The 21409-nt window shown below is 48.7% G+C and overlaps 1 protein-coding gene across 13 annotated transcripts in view; it reads right to left on the minus strand.

Annotated features, from left to right (window-relative positions):
• Nucleotides 1-21409, minus strand: part of LOC119173579 (uncharacterized) — a 343373-nt gene that overhangs the window by 224004 nt on the left and 97960 nt on the right. For 8 of the 13 annotated variants that reach the window (XR_012895552.1, XM_075896344.1, XM_075896346.1 and 5 more), the window contains one exon: nt 12589-12690. The exons of the other annotated variants lie outside the window; for them this stretch is intronic. Coding sequence is in view for 7 of the 8 variants with exons in the window: in XM_075896344.1 (XP_075752459.1) it covers nt 12589-12690 (102 nt within the window). In the remaining variant the exon portion in view is untranslated. The remainder of the gene's footprint in view (nt 1-12588; nt 12691-21409) is intronic. 13 annotated transcript variants of the gene reach the window in all.

The raw sequence follows: 21409 nt of genomic DNA on the forward strand, positions 1-21409 counted from the left end.
CAATCGGGAATGATGATATGTCCTGAATCTTAGTTTCAGTCAAGAACGTTACAACAAAGAATTTCATGTAATCGCTCTCTTTAGTAAGAAGGTTTCTATTTGCCTCGGTGCGACCCCTTTTACGGGACTGATCATTGTGGAAAGGGGGGGTACTTTTTTCCATAGAAAAGCATGTTCATTCGGTAGCTATGCTGGCCACCCACCATGGAGTCCAACAAGGGGAACGTATACACACATTAGCCATACATGTAGTGACGTGCCCGGGTAGCGCGGACGCCGCTAGCCGAGCCAAAAGTGGCCGTGAAGCCCGCGAAGAATGACCCGACAACGCGTAGTTCACAAACAGCAAAAAGCCCCATTTAATGCCCACCGATGCCTTTTATACAGAGTGGGGGCGCCACCTCCCAGTTACAAGAACAAACAGGTGGCGTCCTCTACATCCCTCCTTCCGGAGCTCTCAAACACAAGTGTTCGAAAAGAGCACCACCAAGAAACAGTCCTTGCAGCAGTCTCACAAATTCAGTCTCCGAGGTGGCACCACGCGCCGGCCGTATCGTGTGTAACGGTGACCTGGCGATCCTGCAGCAGGTGCAGGAGCTGGAGTGTCCGATGCGTTATCGGTTGCTGCCCGCTGTGGTCCGGGAGACGGCGCCGATGTCGGGGCCGCATGGTTGGGGATTCCCGTCTCATCTGAGGGGGCCGACTGAGGATTGCTGCAGGGGACAAGGTGTCTGCGGTTTCTCACTAGTATGCCACTGGGCGTCTGGACGATGTACGAGCGGGGTCTCTGAGGCGAGCTTAGGACCGTCGCCCTTGCCCGCGTGTCACGCACCCAGACTTCCTCCCCATCGTCGAGAGCACGAAGGTCATGCACTGCGTGTCGGTTATTGTAGTCTCTCTGTTGTCTTTGTCTCTGGGCTGCATCTCTGTCATTGAATTTTTTCACCTGGGGCCAATCTTGAACAAGGCTTTGAGCCGTGGCTGGCACACGAGTTCGCAGAGAGCGTCCCATGAGCAGTTGGGCCGGGCTGTAGCCAGACACACCGGGAGTGTTACGGTATGCTAGCAGAGCCAGAAATGGGTCTGTGGCCTTCAGAAACAACTCCTTGATCGTACGAACCATGCGCTCTGCTTCGCCGTTCGACTGCGGGTAGCGTGGACTGCTCGTGACATGCGTGAAACCGTATGTCTTCCCAAAGTCCTCAAAAGCTTTGCAGGAAAACTGTGGCCCATTGTCGCTGACAACAGTCACCGGGATGCCGTGTCGGGCAAATGTGCTCTTGATCGCAGAAATAATGGCTCCCGCAGAAGTGGACCGGAGTGTGAGGACCTCAGGGTACCGAGAACGGTAGTCGACAACAGCCAGGAACTCTTGATTAGCAAAATGAAACAAGTCAATGGCCACCCTTTCCCACGGAGCTGATGGTGTCTCGGTCGCAATCATGGGCTCACAGTGTTGAACCCGTATAAAAGCACATGCTGGGCAGTTCTCTACGGCTGCTTTAACCTGGCTGTTGAGACCGGGCCACCACACAGAGCCTCGAGCCACCGCCAAGCACCGATTGACACCTTGGTGACCATTGTGCAGCAGGTTCACGATGTCTCTGCGTAATGCTGCGGGCACAACTAGGCATCCGCCCATGAACAGCATGTTCTCGCATACAGTGAAGTCTCCCCGGTGGTCCCAGTAACGCGTCATGTTGAGCGGCAGACGGTCTCGTTGAGGCCACCCTTTCATGCAGTATGCTTTCAGCATTGAGCACTCGCCGTCTGAAGTTTGGTGAGACCTGAAGTCTTCAAGACGTACGGCCAGGGTTGAAGGAAGGGCTGCCATGACCAGAGACACAAAAATTTCTGTGCTGTCCGCTTCGGACGTGGAAGAGCCTTCGGGATCCCTAGAGAGGGTGTCTGCCATGGCCAGGTACTTTCATGGAACATGCTTGACTGTGAACTGATATCGCATGAGCCTTATGCGAAATCTTTGAATGCGAGGGGGCATGAGGTCCAGATCGGCGGAACCAACCAACCTGACGAGCGGCTGATGGTCGGTTTCAACGACAAAGCTGAGTCCACCCAGGAATTCCTCAAACCTCTCGATAGCCCAAGAGACACCAAGTGCTTCTTTCTCAATCTGACTGTACCGCTGCTCAGCGGTAGTCAGTGCTCTTGACGCGAACGCGACAGCCTATCGCTCTCCCGTCTGTTGCTCCTGCAAGAGAACCGTGCCTAGCCCACACGAACTGGCATCTGCCGACACAAGGGTGGGTAGCTCTGGATTGTAGCTGGCCATACAAGCATTAGATGCCACCATTCCCTTCAATGTCTCGAAAGAGGTTGCTTGCGCATGGTCCCAGGTCTAGACCGGGTTCTTGTTCAACAGGAGCCGTATCGGTGTAGTGACGGCAGACAGGTTCGGTAAAAATCTTCCAATGTGGTTCAGCATGCCCAGGAAGCGACGGACGCCATGCGTATCTGTCGGCGGCTTCATGTTCACAATAGAAGATACCTTGTCAGGGTCAGCTGAGATGCCACTGGCGCTCACCACTACACCAAGGAACTTGACGGAAGATACCCCGAAGGAACATTTCGAGGCATTCAATGTAATGCCCGCTTGTTCTAACTTGCGAAGGACTGCTTGGAGTCTGCTGTCGTGCTCGGAACGGCTTCTGCCGAATACTAGAATGTCATCTACCATGTTCACACACCCTTCCAGGCCCTCTAGAATCCGAGACATTTGGCGCTGAAATACTTCGGGAGCGGATGTGATGCCGAAGGGCAGGCGGCGGTAGCAGTAGCGTCCAAACGGTGTTATGAAGGTAGTCAGCTCCTGACAGCTTTCCGATAGCCTTACTTGATGAAACCCCGATTTTGCATCAAGTTTCGAGAAGACCGCGGCATTGCCAAGATGGCCAAGTACCTGGTCCACTGTGGGCATAAGGTGTCTCTCCCGACGAACTACTTGGTTCAACTTCGTGAGGTCAACACAAATTCTGTATTCGCCATCGGCTTTGGGTACCAGCACAATACCAGCACACCACGGGGTTGGCACTGTGACTCGCCGGATGACCCCGTCCCTCTCCAGGGCATATAAGTCCTTCTCGACTACACTTCGAGGGGAATAGGGATGCGCCTAGGAACGCTGAGAGAAAATGGAATCGCTCCCGGCTTGATACGAATGTGGTATTCTTCAGGCATCTCGCCAAATCCTGAGAACAGCGAAGCTGCGGCCTTGTCTGACGTTGGGGGCCTATTCGGAGCTTCCGCATCTTCCACGGTGTCAACAAACCGGACGACTCCCAGGTCCACTACCGCCGAGTACCCCAGCAGAGGAGAGTCAATGTCTTCTGCAACGTACAACGTTTTGCATACCGACCGGCCTCGCCACGACAGGGTAGCAGGAAACGTCCCAAGCAACCTTAGGCGGCAGCGGCCCGGCCCCATCAACCGTTCATTATCGGGTTTGTCAAGGTCTACTGGGCACCCGGCGAAGCTCGGAGATACGACCGAAACGTCCACCCCAGTATCCACTTTGAATTGAAGGGGGCGTCCGTTGACATGAACAACAACGTGCCGGCGTTCTGTTTGCGAGGCATCCACGGTGCAGAGCTGGATTTGGCTTAAACGCCTAGTATTATTCTAGCAACAAACCGCCGCGAAGTGTCCCTTCTTGCGACATTGGTTGCTTGTGGCCCACCGTGCTGGGCACTCAGATCGCGGATGAGGGGCGTGGCCGCAAAAACCGCATGCCGACTTCGGGCCGGCGCGGTACTCGGGAGGCCGACAGACGTTACTTTTACTTCGGGCAGCTTCGCATGCTGGGGCGTCGGCCATTCGGTATTGGTTGCTCGCAACGGCGTCGACGTTCAGTGCGTCTGGTGCAAAGCCTGTCCCCTGACGCTGCAATTTCTCATTTTCTGCGTATTCGTACTGACGCGCTTGGATGAGCGCCTCGTCCAGTGTAAGCTTTGGATTGCGGCAGAGCTGGTCGGTCAAGCGAGAGTCAAGCAAACCTACGATAAATCTGTCCCGCACCAGCCAGTCGTCGATTTCCCGAGAGGCGTAGTTGCACTTCTTCACGAGATTTTGGAGCGCCGTGAAAAACGCGTCGACTGACTCGTCTACCGCTTGCGTGCACTTATGGAACCTGCTCGACTCGTATACCTCGTTGATGGGGTGTACAAAATATCCCGAAAGACTTGTTGTCACGCCGGAGCACGAGCGATAGGGCTCAGCGTCTGACATGAGAGACGAAAGCACCTCGCAACCTTGGGGACCCATACAGTAGAGGAGCATGCCTACCTTGGTTTCTTCGGGGGCGGAGGACAGTCCTGAGGCGAAGGACTAATCCTCGAATTGTTGAAGCCACGCCGTCTATTGGGCTGGGTTGTCAAAAGTGAATTGCGGCGGAGTTCGCAATGTGAAGCTGGCGATCACGGCGGAGGCGGCGGCTGGGTTATCCTGCATGTTGCACGGTTGTCGCAGGATCCCACTTCTGACACCATGTAGTGACGTGCCCGGGTAGCGCGGACGCCGCTAGCCGAGCAAAAAGTGGGCGTGAAGCTCGCGAAAAATGACCCGACAATGCGTAGTTCACAAACAGCAAAAAGCTCCGTTTAATGCCCATTGATACCTTTTATACAGAGTGGGGGCGCCACCTCCCAGTTACTAGAAGCAACAGGTGGCGTCCTCTACAATACATTGCTACTATAACCCTGTGGTCCTGACCAAGGGAGGTCAGTCCCCCAGGGTTAACCTTAGCGGCCAAGAAAGTCGGAAGTAAACGGAAAAGAGAAGACGACAGGACAGGTAAGAAGTAAGCGATAAACACGAAGATGTAGGGAGAGAGAAATAGGAAAAGGCGACTGCCGATTTCCCCTGGGTGGGTCAGCCCAGGAGTGTCGTCTACGTGAAGCCGGGGCCAAAGGGGTGTGTTGCCTCTGCCCAAGGGCCTTAAAGGTCCAATCACCCAGGGTCGGCTCAACCCCCAGGATCCCCTTTTCCCCATACACGGCAAAGCCACGCACAGCAAGGTGTGGGAGGGAGCCAAAACTCCCCCATTAGCTCAGGTCTGTGGTGTCGCTACACACCAAACGCCTACTTGCGCAGGCGCCCCTGCGAGGAACAGCAACAAAGGGTGTCAACATTGAACGGGGACACTGTGGTGACGATAGTTATTCTGAAAGAAGCCGTAAAAAAAATTGTTCCCTCGATCGTCGAACAGGTCTTGGGGCAAGTAAACAGAAAACTCAACATGTTGGAAAGAAAAATTCAAGCGCAACAGATAGAACTCACGGAGGCGTTAAGAAAGCGTACCAATAGTAGCCACATAAAGGAAAAAGCAGATAAGGCATACAAAGGCCGGGCCTACTTAATATGACACAAGAAGCTACTGACAATGCATAAGCGACTAAGAAAAACTACGGAAGAGTGCAACATATGGCAGTAGAACTGCCAGGGATTCCGATGAAAAAAGGAACAGCTTTCCCAGCTGGTGGCCATGCAGCCGAAGCCACCTGCTGTGATAGCTGCCCAAGAGATTGGAATAAGGCCAAGCATGCAGAGCTATGAGACTCATGGTGAAGCTGTGAATAATAACGAATGGAGAGTGGCGATATTAGTCCACAAATCCATAACCGCAATATAGCATAAACCAATAGAGGGAATCGAAATCCCAAATATCATCATGGAAATCCTATATAAAGAGAAAAAAAGAAAAGTATTTTCATCCTCAACATTCATAGCCCTCCTCGACAAAGGAAGGTAACTTTCTGCAAACTATTCGAAGATGGAGCAAAGCTAGCGAAGCAGAACACGCTCATAGTGGTGGGGGACTTCAATGCAGAAGACGCCAGCTGGGGATACCTCACTCAGGTTGCTAAAGGCAAAAACATAGCCCAGCAAATAGAAACTACAGGTATGACACTCCTGATGGATCCAGCAATGCCAACAAGACTAGGAAATGGTAACTCCAGAGACACGACTCCGGATCTAACGATGTGCAAAAATTGTCAAAAGGTGGAATGGTACAACACTCTAGAAAATCTAGGCAGTGATCATTACATATTATGCACCACTATACACACAGATCAGATATGTAGCAAGCTTGGCGTTGATAAAATAACTAATTGGCATGCGTTCAAAAAATCACTGGAACAAAGGTTGACTGCCTCAGATATAACAAACTTGAGTGATTGGTGTGATAAAACAAGCCGTTAAAAAGAAAGGTACAATAAAGAAATAACGCAATCAAGCAATGCCCCTGAGGCCGACTCACACCTACTACATCTTTAGGAAGCAAGAAGAAGCCTTACGAAAAGATGAAAAAGACAGAAACATAACCATCAATTGAAAGAAAGGATCAAAGATATCACACAGCATGCAGAGGAATAAGCCAATCAACTAGCTGCAACTAATTGGGCCGATTTCTTTGATTCACTCAACGGAACGCTCAGTACGGCCAAATCATGGAACATACTCAAAGCCATAATAGACCCCACGAAGACAAAAAGTGAAAACAGTAAAGCTGTTGAAAGAATGCTGCACTTATACCCTGGTACAAAAGAGGACCTCATTCAAGCCATGCATAAAAAATGCTTTGGGGAAGATGAAGCGACGCCTTCATATCAAGGAAGGTATACAGTATCACCGCAACCTGATTTAGACAAGCCTTTTATGGATGCTGAGATAAGAGCAGCCATATTTTGTAACAAGAAGAACACAGCCGCAGGTGCAGATAAAATCCCCAATGGTATGATCAGGAACCTAAATTACGAAGCCACTGAAGCTCTCACAAAATACATAAACAAACATTGGCTCGCTAGAACTGTTCCACCAGAATGGAAACATGCGATTGTGGTCATGGTGCCTAAACCAGGAAAAAAATTTACCATTGAGAACGTGAGACCTATCTCGCTCACGTCCTCCTTAGGAAAAATCTTTGAAAAATTGGTGAACATCAGGCTCCTCAACCATCTCGAGAACAACAACCTCATGGCCAAAACCATGTTTGGCTATCGTCCACACCTTTCAAAGCAAGATGTTCTACTACTTATAAAAGAACAAGTATTAATGGACATCCCTAAGGTTGGGGAAAATGTCGTTATGGCAGTTGACATGAAGGGAGCCTTTGATAACATCAGTCACAAAGCATTGATTGATTTGTGGGGTTTAACGTCCCAAAACCACCATTTGATTATGAGAGACGCCGTAGTGGAGGGCTCCGGAAATTTTGACCACCTGGGGTTCTTTAACGTGCACCCAAATCTGAGTAGTGCTCAGCCGAAAAGTCAGAACTCATTCGCTTCACGAAGAGAAAATCACGGAGGATTGACCCAAATCTACAGCTAGAAGTCAAACACCACGGAAATATCATTCCGGAGAAAGATACCGTATGAATACTAGGAATGTGGCTTCAAGCTAATCAGAGATGTCTGCCCACACTAAATCAACTCAAAACATCAGTACAGCAGATCTCATGCATAATCTCACGAATAACAAACAATCGTAAAGGCATGAGAGAACAAGATACCCTAAAATTGGTCAAAAGCCTCGTCATCAGTCGCATTACATACTCGCTTCCGTATCAAATTATGAACGAGAAGGAGAAAGAAAAAAAAAACAAATAATAACAATGGCCTACAAGACAGCCCTAAGACTACCGCCGAATACTTCAAACGACAAGCTATTGGCGCTTTGTCTTCATAACACAATTGAAGAATTATTCAAAGTCCAGCTACTAGCGCAAAAAAATCGCCTTCTCCAGACACCAATGGGCAGATAAGTACTAGCAAAACTAGGGCGCGATACATTATTACAAAAACACCAAAAAACGAAATAAGTACCAAGCGAACTTAGAGAATGGTACACCGTATTGCCAATACCAAGCGACATGGATCCTACTCTGCATGCTGGGAGAAGAAAGGCAAGGGCTAACAACATTGACAAAATGACAACATTTTTGAACACGGCCAGATTCAGTGACGCCGTGCCTTATCAGACCAATGCAAAGAGATCTGAGTGTGTAGTCACCAACCGTAAAGGGAAAATTACAGCCTGCGCTTCAATAGATCAGGCGGCGACAACACAAGCAGAAGAGATTGCCATAGCACTCACAATAAAAGAGGGATGGATGCGAAACGCTGCACTAACAATCATTACAGATTCACAAAAAGCTTGCAGAAACTATCTAAAAGGCAGAATTGGAGCACAGGCACTCCCTATATTGGTTGGGACAGGATCTGACCCCACAGTAAAATATGTACAGGCTGTGACTTGGGCACCGGGGCACAAGGACGTGACAGGGAACCTGCACGCGCACGAGGCGGCTCGAGGCTTCACAAATCACCGAGCCACTCAAGACAATGCAATAGATGACCCTACACCCCTGGACCCTTGTTTCAAAACGATTCTAAAGTACTATAGGGAAAATAGGCAGCTCTATTCACATACTCATAGCAAGCTCAGCACTGCGGAGGCAACAGCACTAAGAAGAATACAGACTAACACTCACATAAGACTGCACACTCTTCACCAGATCTACCCCACGGCGTACAGAAATATGTGCCCGTGGTGTGAAGCCACCCCGACACACTTTCACATCACGTGGGAGTGTGCAGAGCACAACAAAGAACATGACACCAAGGGCACATGGGAGGAATGGGAGGTGGTGCTGTCTAGCCTGGCCCTGGTAGATCAGCTGCGACTGACCCATAGAGCTGAACGGATGGCTCACGCCAGTGGTGCCCTGGAATAGAGGCACCACCCTGCCGGACACACTTCGCTCTTCACCCTGTATATTCCTCGGGGCACTAGAGTTCTAGCCTGTCTGGATTATGTACATAATAAAGTTTTTTACTACTACTAGTATTACTACATAAAGGTTAATTCAATTAAATATTCTCCAGCACATCATGTTACAGCATTTTTTTTATTTTTCTCGATGGATATAAATATTTACTCCCACAATTACCTGACAAGGTTCTCTGATGAACATAAAGAATACTAACCTCAGTTCAACCAAAAACTCTGTCCTTTTAGGGAATAAACTTTTTACAACTGTGTTACACAACTGTGCGAATTTTCTCATGATGTTTTGGGATCATATGATAAAGGTTATCAAGTCGATTTGGTACTTCTAGACTTTCAGAAAGCATTTGATACCATTCCACAAGCTCTTTTAATACATAACTTATCCTTTTTTAGGTTTGTCTACATCTGTTCTTGATTAGTTGAGGGATTAATTAACTTCTAGAAAACAGCCTGTTTGACTTCATACATCAGCTTAACTTCCGAGGTGCCACAGGGTTCGGTATTGGGTCCTTTACTCTTTCTGATCTATAATGCCACGTTCCATTTTTCAAGTTTTTTTATCGCCCCAAAACACTACACAATTCTCAGCGCAAAACGCGCGTGCAGTTTTCGAGAAGCTTTCGGACTTTAGTACATCATTTCGATAAGATCACACCCACTCTGCGAACTGTACAGATTATTCTGGAACCTACGCCACCGCCAGCGATAACGCTAGAACATTTGATGGCAAGAGTATAAATAGCGACGCACTTCACCACTTGTCAGTAGTCGATCGACGACCGACGCTCCGTTCGCTGCTATCAGTCCAAGACTGCTACTGTAATCGGACTTTCCGATTACCGGGCACAGGTTCGCAAAAATAAACAGGTAAATTCAAACACAAAGTCTCCTGTCTTTGGCCACGTCACGACCCCGTGACATCTGGTGGAGGTGCTGTTCCTTCCATGTACCGGACGCCTCCTTCAAGCCGCGACCCCAGCCCAAGCGTCAAAGAAGACACGGACGCTAACCCTGAACAGCGAACAAGCCGCAGGCAGAGGGGACTACAACCAGAGTACGGGCCCCTTCCTGAAGCAGCCAGGCGACTCGGATCCCGACATCAACTACTGCAACCATGACCGCCCCCGTGCAGCCTGCACCACTCTTGCTCCGGCAACCCAAAGAGCTGCTAACTTTCCGTGGTTCGCCACTGGAAGACCCGGAAGCTGGACAGACGATGACAAGCTCCGGCATGTGTATTTCGCCTTAGAAGATGCTGCTCGGACCTGGTTCGAGAATCAAGAGCGAAGCCTTACAACGTGGGACGTCTTTCGCGCCAGGTTCCTCACCACTTTCGCAAAGGTGGTGTGCAAGGAGAAGGCCGCAGCTCTTCTTGAAACCCGCATGCAGATGCCAAACGAAAACGTGGCGCTATTCACTGAAGATATCATTAAACTTTTCCGCCCCGCTGACTCCGACATGTCGGAGGAGAAGAAGGTCCATCTGCTGATGCAAGGAGTAAAGCAGGAACTCTTTGCTGGGCTGATCAGAAACCCGCCAAAGACGGTCGCCGAATTCATTTCAGAAGCATCTACGATAGAGAAGACGCTCGAGATGCGCACGCGCCAATATAACCGTAGCTTCTAGTCTACCAGCTACGCCGGCATTCACGCGCTTGGAACCACTGACTTGCGTGAGACGATCCGAGCGATTGTGCAAGAACAGCTGCGAAAATTACTTCCTTCAGCGCAGCCTCACGTACAATCCATCGCGGACGTCGTACGCCAGAAGATCCAGCAATCACTGGGCGTTCCTCAGCCTCAAGAGCCTCAGCTGCAAGCCATGAGCTATGTTGATGCAGCCTGTCGTCACGCCCCTCCTCCACGCGCTCGCCAAAACGCTGCCCCATCGTACTTCCATCGCCAGACGCCACCGCCGCCACCACCCCCACCGACGTCCTACCGTTCGCCAGCGGCCCAGCGTGGTGCACCGAGGAAGACTGACGTCTGGCGCACCCCTGACCACCGCCCGCTCTGCTACCACTGCGGAGAGGCCGGGCACACTACCGCTGTTGCCAGTGCCGACAGATGGGACTACATAGCTTCGCCGTCAATGCACCGCGTCCGCAGCCAGGAGAACGGCCACACGACATCGCCGACTACCTGACAGGAACTCAGTGTACACCACGAAGTCCTTCCCGTTCGCCATCGCCCAGCCGCCGCATGTCACCGCACTACCAGCAGTACTCTGGCCCGACGCGGGGCCGGTCTCCTAGCCCGTATCCGGGAAACTAAGGGCACTAACCGGTGGAGGTGCGGTTGCTGTGCGACGAACTACCGAAGATCCTCCGACGACAACGACGCCGTGACGCAGCTTTCTGAACACAACGCCAACCAGGCAAAGCCCCGACGGCGAAACCTCACTTACCGAAGGTGACCTGACGACGCATCATGAAAGCAGCGGAACAAGCCGACGCAGCCGTGAGCCGACGCCACGCCCTAACTGTAATGCGAGACGGCGAACTAGCGACCTCGACGTTCTTATCGACGGCCAGTGTGACCGCTCTCGTCGATACTGGAGCCGACTACTCTGTCATCAGCGGGTCGTTCGCCGCGAAGTTAAAGAAAGTTAGGACAACTTGGGAAGGCCCTGAAATCCGCACAGCCGGAGGTCATCTCGTAACGCCTGCAGAAATCTGCACAGCGAGAGTCACCATTAACGACCGTATTTATCCTACACACTTCGTAGTCCTACAGCGTTGCTCGAGAGATGTCATCCTTGGCATGGACTTCTTATGCCTCCATGATGCTGTCATCAACCTAAAAACAATGTCGATAACGTTATCCACAGAAAAAGCACTACCGCCACGCACGCTGTCAGGAAACCATGCCTTGAATGTGCTGGAAGAACAAGTCACCATTCCGCCTCGCTCAAGCATAATTATTTCAGTTGGCGCTCCTAAATCACCTGACTTGGAAGGCGTCATTGAAGGCAGTCAGCATCTGTTGGTCACCCGAAATATTTGCGTCACAAGAGGAATTGCAGAGCTGCGGGGAGGCAAAGCAACGGTTATGCTCACGAATTTCAGCAATGAGTACAAACATGTGAACAAAAGAACAACGGTCGCGTACATCGAAGAAATTGTCGAAGCCACCAGTGCTTTCGCCCTCGCCGATTCTACGGAACCTGCTCAGAGGAACCAAGCCCCTCCTATAGCTTCCGAAGTCAATCCCAGACTTCCAAACCATAAGCAAGAACAGCTCAAGGCCCTGCTCCTGCAATACAAAGATTGCTTTTCATTGTCATCAAAAATTCGGCAGACGCCAATCACGAAACATCGCATCATAACCGAAGAAAATGCCAGACCACTCCGTCAGTGTCCGTACAGGGTTTCGACGCGAGAACGTGAGGCCATGTAGAGACAAGTTGATGAAATGCTGCGGGATGACATTATCCAGCCATCCAAGAGTTCATGGGCATCCCCCGTGGTGTTAGTGAAGAAAAAGGATGGGACCCTACGTTTCTGCGTCGATTATCGCCGCCTGAACAAAATCACAAGAAAGGACGTGTATCCTCTCCCACGAATAGACGGCACACTGGATCGGCTCCATAACACCAAGTACTTTTCGTCAATAGACCTCAAGACTGGCTATTGGCAAATCTAAGTCGACGAAGATGGTGTTTATAACATCGGACGGCCTCTTCGAGTTCAAGGTGATGCCCTTCGGTATTTGCTCAGCGCCTGCAACTTTTCAACGCGTTATGAATAGAGTACTGGCTGGATTGAAGTGGCAGACTTGCCTTGTGTACTTGAACGGCGTCGTCATGTTTTTCTCGAGTTTCGACGAGCATCTTCGGCGCCTTTAAGCTGTACTTCAAGCCATCAAGACGTCCGGACTCACACTGAAACCAGAAAAGTGCAGATTTGCATACGAGAAGCTCTTGTTTCATCATCATCATCATCATCATCATCATCATCATCATCATCAGCCTGACTACGTCCACTGCAGGGCAAAGGCCTCTCCCATGTTCCACCAGAAAACCCGGTCCTGTGCCTGCTGCTGCCAATTTACACCCGCAAACTTCTTAATCTCATCTGCCCACCTAACCTTCTGTCTCCCCCTAACCCGCTTGCCTTCTCTGGGAATCCAGTCAGTTACCCTTAACGATGAGCGGTTATCCTGTCTACGCGCTACATGCCCGGCCCATGTCCATTTCTTCTTCTTGATTTCAGCTATGATATCCTTAACTCCCGTTTGTTCCTTAATCCACTCTGCTCTCTTCTTGTCTCTTAAGGTTACACCTACCATTTTTCTTTCCATTGCTTGCTGCGTCGTCTTCAATTTAAGCTGAACCTTCTTTGTAAGTCTCCAGGTTTCTGCTCCGCAGCTAAGTACCGGCAAGATACAGCTCTTATATACCTTCCTCTTGAGGGATAGTGGCATTCTACCTGTCATTATTTGAGCGTGCTTGCCAAATGTGCTCCACCCCATTCTTATTCTTCTAGTCACTTCAATCTCGTGATTCGGCTCCGCAGTTATTACCTGCCCTAAGTAGACACAGTCTTTTACAACTTGAAGTGCACTATTACCTATCTCGAAGCGCTGCTCTTTTCCGAGGTTGTTGTACATTACTTTCATTTTCTGCAGATTCATTTTCAGACCCACCTTTCTGCTCTCCTTGTCTAACTCCGTAATCATGAGTTGCAATTCGTCCCCTGAGTTACTCAGCAATGCAATGTCATCGGCGAAGCGCAGGTTACTAAGGTACTCTCCATTAACTCTTATCCCTAACTGTTCCAATTCTAGGCTTCTGAAAACCTCCTGTAAGCACGCGGTAAATAGCATTGGGGAGATTGTGTCCCCCTGCCTTACACCCTTCTTGATTGGTATTCTGTTGCTTTCTTTATGAAGCACTATGGTAGCAGTTGATCCCCTGTAGATTTCTTCCACGATGTTTATATATGCTTTATCGACGCCCTGATTCCGCAGTGTCTGCTCTTGTTTCAGAGGCACGTTATTAGCAAGTCTGGAGTTCGTCCCGATCCGCAAAAAACAGCCGCAGTCGCCGACTTCCTGCCGCCCACTGACAAGAAGGCGGTGCGCCGATTTCTGGGCCTGTGGGCCTATTATAGGCGGTTCGTGAAAAACTTCGCCCGCAATGCCGATCCTCTCACTAACCTTACCAAGGCCGACGTGTTCAAGGGGGAAACGCTACAGGAACACGCTTTCCAGGAGCTTAAACATCGCCTACAGGCGCCTCCGTTACTTGCCCATTTCGACGAATTCGCCGAGACAGAAATACACACTGACGCAAGCAGTGTAGGTCTTGGCGCCGATCTTGTGCAGATGGCTCACGGACTAGAAAGGGTTATTAGTTACGCCAGCCGATCACTATCCAAAGCAGAAGCCAATTATTCCACAACAAAAAAAGAGTGCCTCGCCATCATCTGGGCTACGTCGAAATTTCGCCCCTACCTCTACGGCAGGCCCTTCAAAGTTGTGAACGACCACCACGCCTTGTGTTGGCTAGCCACCTTGAAGGACCCCTCAGGTCGCCTCTCACGATGGAGCCTGAGACTTCAAGAATATGATATTATTGTGATTTACAAGTCCAGCAAGAAACACTCCGATGCCGACTGTCTCTCTCGTGCGCCTGTCGACCAACCACCACCCGACGGCCCAGATGACGACTACTTCTTGAGAATGATAACTACCGACGACTTCGCTGAACGACAGCGGGCCAGCCCGGAAGTTAAGGCCTTAATAGAATACCTCGAAGGCAGGACCACCGAAGTCCCAAAGGTATTCAAGTGCACACTTGCGTCCTTCTTCCTGCGAAACGGTCTTCTACAAAAGAAAAACTTTTCACCGCTCCAAGCCAAGTACCTCCTTGTGGTGCCTTCAGCTCTGCGACCAGAACTCCTGCAGGCCCTGCACGACGATCTGATGGCAGGGCACCTCGGCGTTCCTCGCACGCTCGCGAGGATACACGAAAGGTACTACTGGCCACGTCTTACCACCGACGTCACTCGTTATGTGAGGACATGCCCGGACTGTCAGCGACGCAAGACACCGCCGACAAGGCCAGCGGGACTTCTGCAGCCAATTGAACCACCTTGCCGACCTTTCCAGCAGATTGGTATGGACCTACTGGGGCCGTTCCCGATGTCCTCTTTCGGAAACAAGTGGATCGTGGTAGCTACCGACTACCTCACCTTCTACGCCAAGACAAAAGCCCTTCCCAAAAGCAGTGCATCCGAGGTAGCTAAGTTCTTCGTCGAAAATATCGTCCTACGTCACGGCGCCTCGAAGGTCCTTATCATCGACAGAGGAACTGCATTTACTGCCGACTTAACTCAAGCGATCTTGGCATACAGCCAGACAAACCACTGCCGAACAACAGCGTACCACCCACAGACCAACGGCCTCACCGAGCGGCTTAACAAGATGATCGGCGACATGCTGGCAATGTACATCGATGTCGAACACAAGACGTGGGTCGCCATTCTTCCGTACGTGACCTTCGCATACAACAGGGCGGTGCAGGAGACAACGCAGATATCTCCATACAAATTGGTGTATGGAAGGAGCCGGGCAACGACGCTCGATGCCATGTTATCTAACGTCACCGACAAAGAAAACCTCAATGTGAATGAGTACCTTCAACGCGCCGAAGAAGCCCGACAACCCACGCGTCTCCGTATCAAGAATCAACAGACGACCGACAGCCGCCGTTACAATCTTCGACGACGCTTCATGGAATACCAGCCCGGTCAACGTGTTTGGGTATGGATGCCGATACGCCGACGTGGACTAAGTGAAAAGCTTCTGTGATGATACTTCGCACTGTACAGGGTGGTTCGACATCTCGGCCCACTTGAGTTCGACGTCTCAGCCCACTTAATTACAAGGTTGTCCCCGACGGCATCAAGAACTTTCAACGACGCCGATCGCGACCTGAAGTCGTCCATGCCACGCGCCTCAAGCCGTTTCATGCGCGTTAACAAACTGAAACAGTGTTCTTTTGTATTATTATTGTATCGTAATAATTCATTGTGTTTTCTTGCATTATTGTTGTACCTTCATCTTTAGTTAAAGCATCGGGACGATGCCTTTTTCAGAGGGGGGCAATGCCACATTCCATTTCTCAAATTCTGTTATCGCCCCAAAACACTACACAATTCTCAGTGCAAAACGCGCGTGCAGTTTTCGAGAAGCTTCCGGACTTTAGTAGATCATTTCGATAAGATCACACCCACTCTGCGAACTGTGCAGATTATTCTGGAGCCTACGCCACCGCCAGCGATAACGCTAGAACATTCGATGGCAAGAGTATAAATGCCGACGCACTTCGCCGCTTGTCAGTAGTTGATCGACGGCCGACGCTCCGTTCCCCGCTATCAGTCGAAGACTGCTACTGTATTCGGACTTTCCGTTTACTGGGCACAGGTTCGCCCAAATAAACAGGTAAATTCCAACACAAAGTCTCCTGTCTTCGGCCACGTCACGATTCCGTGACAATATTAATGATTTGTCACAGACGCTAACATGACACGAGTGGCTGTAAGCAGATGTTTGTGTTATTTAAAAATCAATACACAGTATGGACAATACTTGTGCTTTACAACGTGATCTAGACACTGTGGTTAGGTGGTGTCAGAAATAAAAGATGTATTTGAATGTAAAAAGAATGTTGCTGCCTTACTTTTTAGTTTTACCAGAAAACGCAAACCTTTTCAGTCATCCTACAGCTGGTCAGGAGCACAACTTGACCGTGTTGAACATTTCAAATACCTTGGTGTATACTTGTCTGCCGATTTATCTAAGAATAAGCATATAGGTTACGTAACTGGCAAGGCCAATGGTGTATACGCTGTGGGATACTCATGGGCAAACTCTAATCTATAAACTTTAATGCATACAAAAGCGTGCGGCGCGCTTTGTCAGTGACAATTACAATTTGAAATCTAGTGTTACATGCATTAAAATAACTTATAATGAAAACTTTTTGAGCCGAGTACCAAATTCTTCCAATTAAAGGCTTCCCATTCTATATTCTGATATGAAGTCTGCATTATTAAGTGTTTGTACATGATGAGCCCACACTACGTTTTGCATAGAAATGATCAATAAAAAAAAAAATCCGCGAGGTCAGTCAGCTGTCGTACTGGTGCCTTTGCTAATTCTTTTTTTTCGTTTTACCATTCGGGAATGGAATAAGTTGGATGCATGTGTTATTGATCTTGCTGCCGATGCTTTTTGTTCATCGCTACAAGATGTGTGCTTTTTGTGAAAGCACAGGTGCTGCTGCGCAAATGTGTGACATTTTGGAGGGTACAAACGTGCTTTGTTCGACTGTAACACTTTTTTCTCCCTCACTCCCCCTACAATAATGCCTACTTGGGCGATTAAATAAATAAACAAATAAAAAAAATACTCTGCCTAGCCGGAGTATACAAGCCTCCCATCTGGATGAGAGAGGGTGTGGCTGAGGACAAGGCATTCACTTTCAGCTTGGCTTTCTTTTGCCCAGACTGTAGAACTCAACATCGAGAAATGCTATCAATGAACTCTTAAATGTACACCAACCCCTTCAAGATCTGCAATCAGTGCAGGTTTAAAACACTGCAAAAAAACTGGACAAGCTTGAGCTTTGTCATCAAGGCTGGGGCAGAGCAGAGCTTGTTAGCACTTGGCTGGTACTGCCTTCACAGCAGGCACATGCATTCCCACGCCCATGCACGAAGTGCTCACATCATCACATTGCAATTTATGAGTATCACCTAGGTATCGATCAACTTCCACTGATTATTGCTTGGCAATCACAAGGCAAAGCAACGTTACTAGAACTAGGTAAGTTGCAAAACTGAGCGATGTTGCACAGCGCCGCCACTGCCAGAAACAAATGTGGCGCTGCTGTCGCACCCGGATTCACTCACTGCATGCTCGCTTGTGTCACTTCCGTAACCTCCATCGGCTGTACATGTTGCAGTGCGTCGCTATCCGTGGAGGCTTCTTTCTGCGCGAACGGTTTTGTGCTTCAGCATGCCCTGTTCTGCTTTGTATGTGTTGTGTGTTTTCATCATGCCCACATGTTGCGTTCCCGGCTGTACAAGTGGCTACAGGAAATGAGAGACACCACGACATTGTGCCCCGTGTGTACCTGAGCAGCGAGATGCATGGAACCTAGCTATTCCTCATGCAGGTAAGAAACTACCCAGCACATCACGTGTGTGTGATATGCACGTTCATGAGGAGGACATCCTGAAATCTTTCACTCACATCATCGATAGTAAGAAGGTACAAATCACCTGAAGAAAGTGGGACCTCATCGCAAGATGGTTCCACGGATATCCCAAATTTGCCCGCTTACCTTTCAAAACCCACGAGAAAGAAGCGAAAGTTGCCCATTAAGAGTGGGGTACTTTCCATAATATCATTGGCGAAAAAGAATAGACTATCTCCGAGCACTCAGCTCGAAGACGGTGAAATAAGTTCCAACATGCTGTCAACGAGCAGCCTGATAGTTTCGCTTCAACACATAGAAAACGTTTCTTTGCCTGCTGCATGTTGGCGGAAAGTTGTTGAGAATGGCGAGACAAGACATCTTGTGGTGTTTATAGTGCTCAAAGAAGAAAAAAAGAGCGCTATTTGTGGAGAAATGTGTAGTCCTCGCAGAAGACATGACAGTCACCATTAGTAGCCGTCACCATCACTTAGCCAAGTCGCCCAGCAATACAGATACCATCACCCAATTGGCCGAACTTCTGGAGGACATAGAAAAGCTGAAAGTGTGTTCATGGTGTCCCAATGTGTCAGCAGGAAGCCTCGTGAGTAATGACTACGAAGTGCTCACTGATACCCCAAAGTGCAGTCCCTGCTCGAAGCTTTGGCTTCAGCTGTGTTAACAGGTTTAATTCGAGGAACTCAAGAAGAAGCAGAGGGAAAACATGCTTAAGAAAAGCACTGCACGCGCAGCTTTCCAACAGCCTAAGTTGCTAAAGAATGTGACTGACATGAAAAAAAAAAAAAAAAGCCGACTACAGAACCAGACAAAAGCCAATTTATTTTAAGGCACGAAAAAAACAGTCACAAGCGAAGATACAAGACATTGTAATTGGTTTTTTTTGTGCTTAAACATTAATTGCAAATACACACCAACTAGCAACTAACAAACAGACTCGTATGTTATGCTATCAAGCATCGTTTATCGTGGGCAGTTCAGAAAGCCATAATTATGCTGTATTTGCCTTACACCACTAAAATATTACCCAGTATCAAGTTTCTGCCGCAGCACAACAAGAAATCCCGATAATATGCTATTGGTAAAGTTCCTTCGAAACAGCGGCCACAGCGTCTTGCCACGACGACTGCGCGTTTTCGTCTGCTAGCGGAAGCGTGTTGTGCCACCAGCGCCACCAAACCGGAAGTTGTCTTGGCGCTGTGTGACGGGTCGTCTGATGCGGGGAGTTTCGCAACTTACCTAGTTCTAGAAACGTTGAGGCAAAGTACCCTTGAACTTTAATACCTGATTTAGTTTAATTGGTCTAACTTGCATATTCTAGACTTGATCTCAAATAGCTTGCCCACCAAGTCCACGTAGGCCTTAATAGAGTTTATTTAACGCAATTTATTAGACTTAGCTGCATATTTGAGGCATAGCACCAATCAGCTAACATTCATTGTCAACTTGAACATAACTAGCTAATTAGCCAAGCTAACTCTATCAGGGTCTGCCTCCGTCACTATTAATTAGGCTGAGCTCAAAACATCTTGCCGAACTCAGCATGATTGGGAGGACGGGAGTCAATAGCACCAATCAGCTAACATACATTGTCAACCTAAGCATAACTAGCTAATTAGCCAAGTTAACTCTATCAGGCTCAGCCTCCATCACTATTATTTAAGCTGAGCTCGAAACATCTTGCCGAGCTCAGTATGACTGGGAGGACGGGAGTCTCAACTCGGTTTAATTCATTTTATCAATTAAGCTTTCATTTGATCAGCTTAGTTATGCACACATGATTTCATTTCACCATACTCAACAAAGTTTAATATGGCGTGTCTATAATTACCTCAACTTAACTAGGAGCAGCTATTTTTAAGTGTCTTGGCATGTCCACGTCGGCATGATGATGATTTTTTACACCACAATCTGATCAACCGGTGTGTAACACCTCTGCTGTAAAAGAAAGAAGAAAGTAAATGAATGTGGTTGGTTACCCTTTCCAAATCTTCATTGCAGTCGATCCCAGTTTTCTTTTTCTCTAGCGTAGTACGAGTCTTTGCCGAGAAATCGAGAAATGACTACGTGGTTTAACATACCAACTCAGCCTCATCTTAGTAGCTATCGAGTGACGGAACCAAGCTAAGTTGCGAAGCTGTGTAATCTGGATCACTTTTCTATTCTTTCCTTCTTTTTTTTTTCTTGATGCAACACAACTCTCGGCTACAGGCAACACTAAAAAAATGAAAGCCATACAGCACATAGTGGAATACACGCGATCTAAACGCTGATGTCCAGGAAAGCTAGAACTGGTTGCTGCAGTTCGCTTGTGGCGAAAGAATGTGTTAATTCATGAACATGTTTAATGTTTTTACTAGGGGTGTGTAAATACTGGAAAGTTTCAAAGATTCGTCGAATATTGCATTTATAATATCTATATTCAATTTGATAACTTCATATTCGAAATATCGAATATTGGAACAAACTCCGATATTCCTCGAATATTCTATCTTGACAAATATTCTGTTTCATATGTGACTGTGAAGAACTTCCAATTTTGTGCATTTGCGATGAGAACATCAACAGTAGATAATGCAGTGATTACCACAACTTCGGCGCGAGAGCGATGATGCTTGCATAAAAATTCATGAGAGCGCGATGACAATACCGTAGAATGTGGCTACAGGTCGTCGAGACAAACGTACAAACGATAAACATATCAAACAATCTAAATCATGTACTACCTGCTTGGCAGTACATGTCGCTCAGCGGTTTAGCGGTGTTACTGTTCGTGTAAGCGTACTGACGTACCACCCTGTTCGCTGCCGGACCCTTGTGCACAAGACCGTTTCAATAAAGTGCTCATGGCTTGTGGATATGAAGGCAACTCATCGCCACCGCATCGGCTCGACAAAATAGTCGTCGCACCTTTGCTCGGTTCCTACTGAGCGAGCACGAGGAAAGATGTCTCTACGCAAGCGCAAATTCACGGGCACATTACAGGGAACCGCACTCACGGAGTGAGTTTAGTAGGCGATACTCTCCACGCCCCCCGCTAGGGGCACACAGAGCTTGACGTACGATTATAACACGCTTCGTGTGTAGCCGCGGCAATTTTCCTTAATGGCTCGCCTAACAGACGCACACACGTCGAAGCCTGACGAGTTGTAAGTCAGCTGTGCCGCTATTTAAACGTGTATTTTCTTCATAGTTCCGAAATTATTTCATGAGGCCATGCACTTATCAGTAGCGTTATAAAGGCGTCATCACATGTTGTTCTCTGTTGCTACCGGCGATGCACGTAAGTTGACGGACAGAAACTTGTGCCACTTAATGCGTAGTTCCACTGCGTTCCCGACACCACCTTAGGGAATCCGTTGTCCGCGCATTGCGC

The sequence above is a fragment of the Rhipicephalus microplus genome, chromosome 5 (genome assembly GCF_043290135.1).
Source record: "Rhipicephalus microplus isolate Deutch F79 chromosome 5, USDA_Rmic, whole genome shotgun sequence".
NCBI lineage: Eukaryota > Metazoa > Arthropoda > Arachnida > Ixodida > Ixodidae > Rhipicephalus > Rhipicephalus microplus.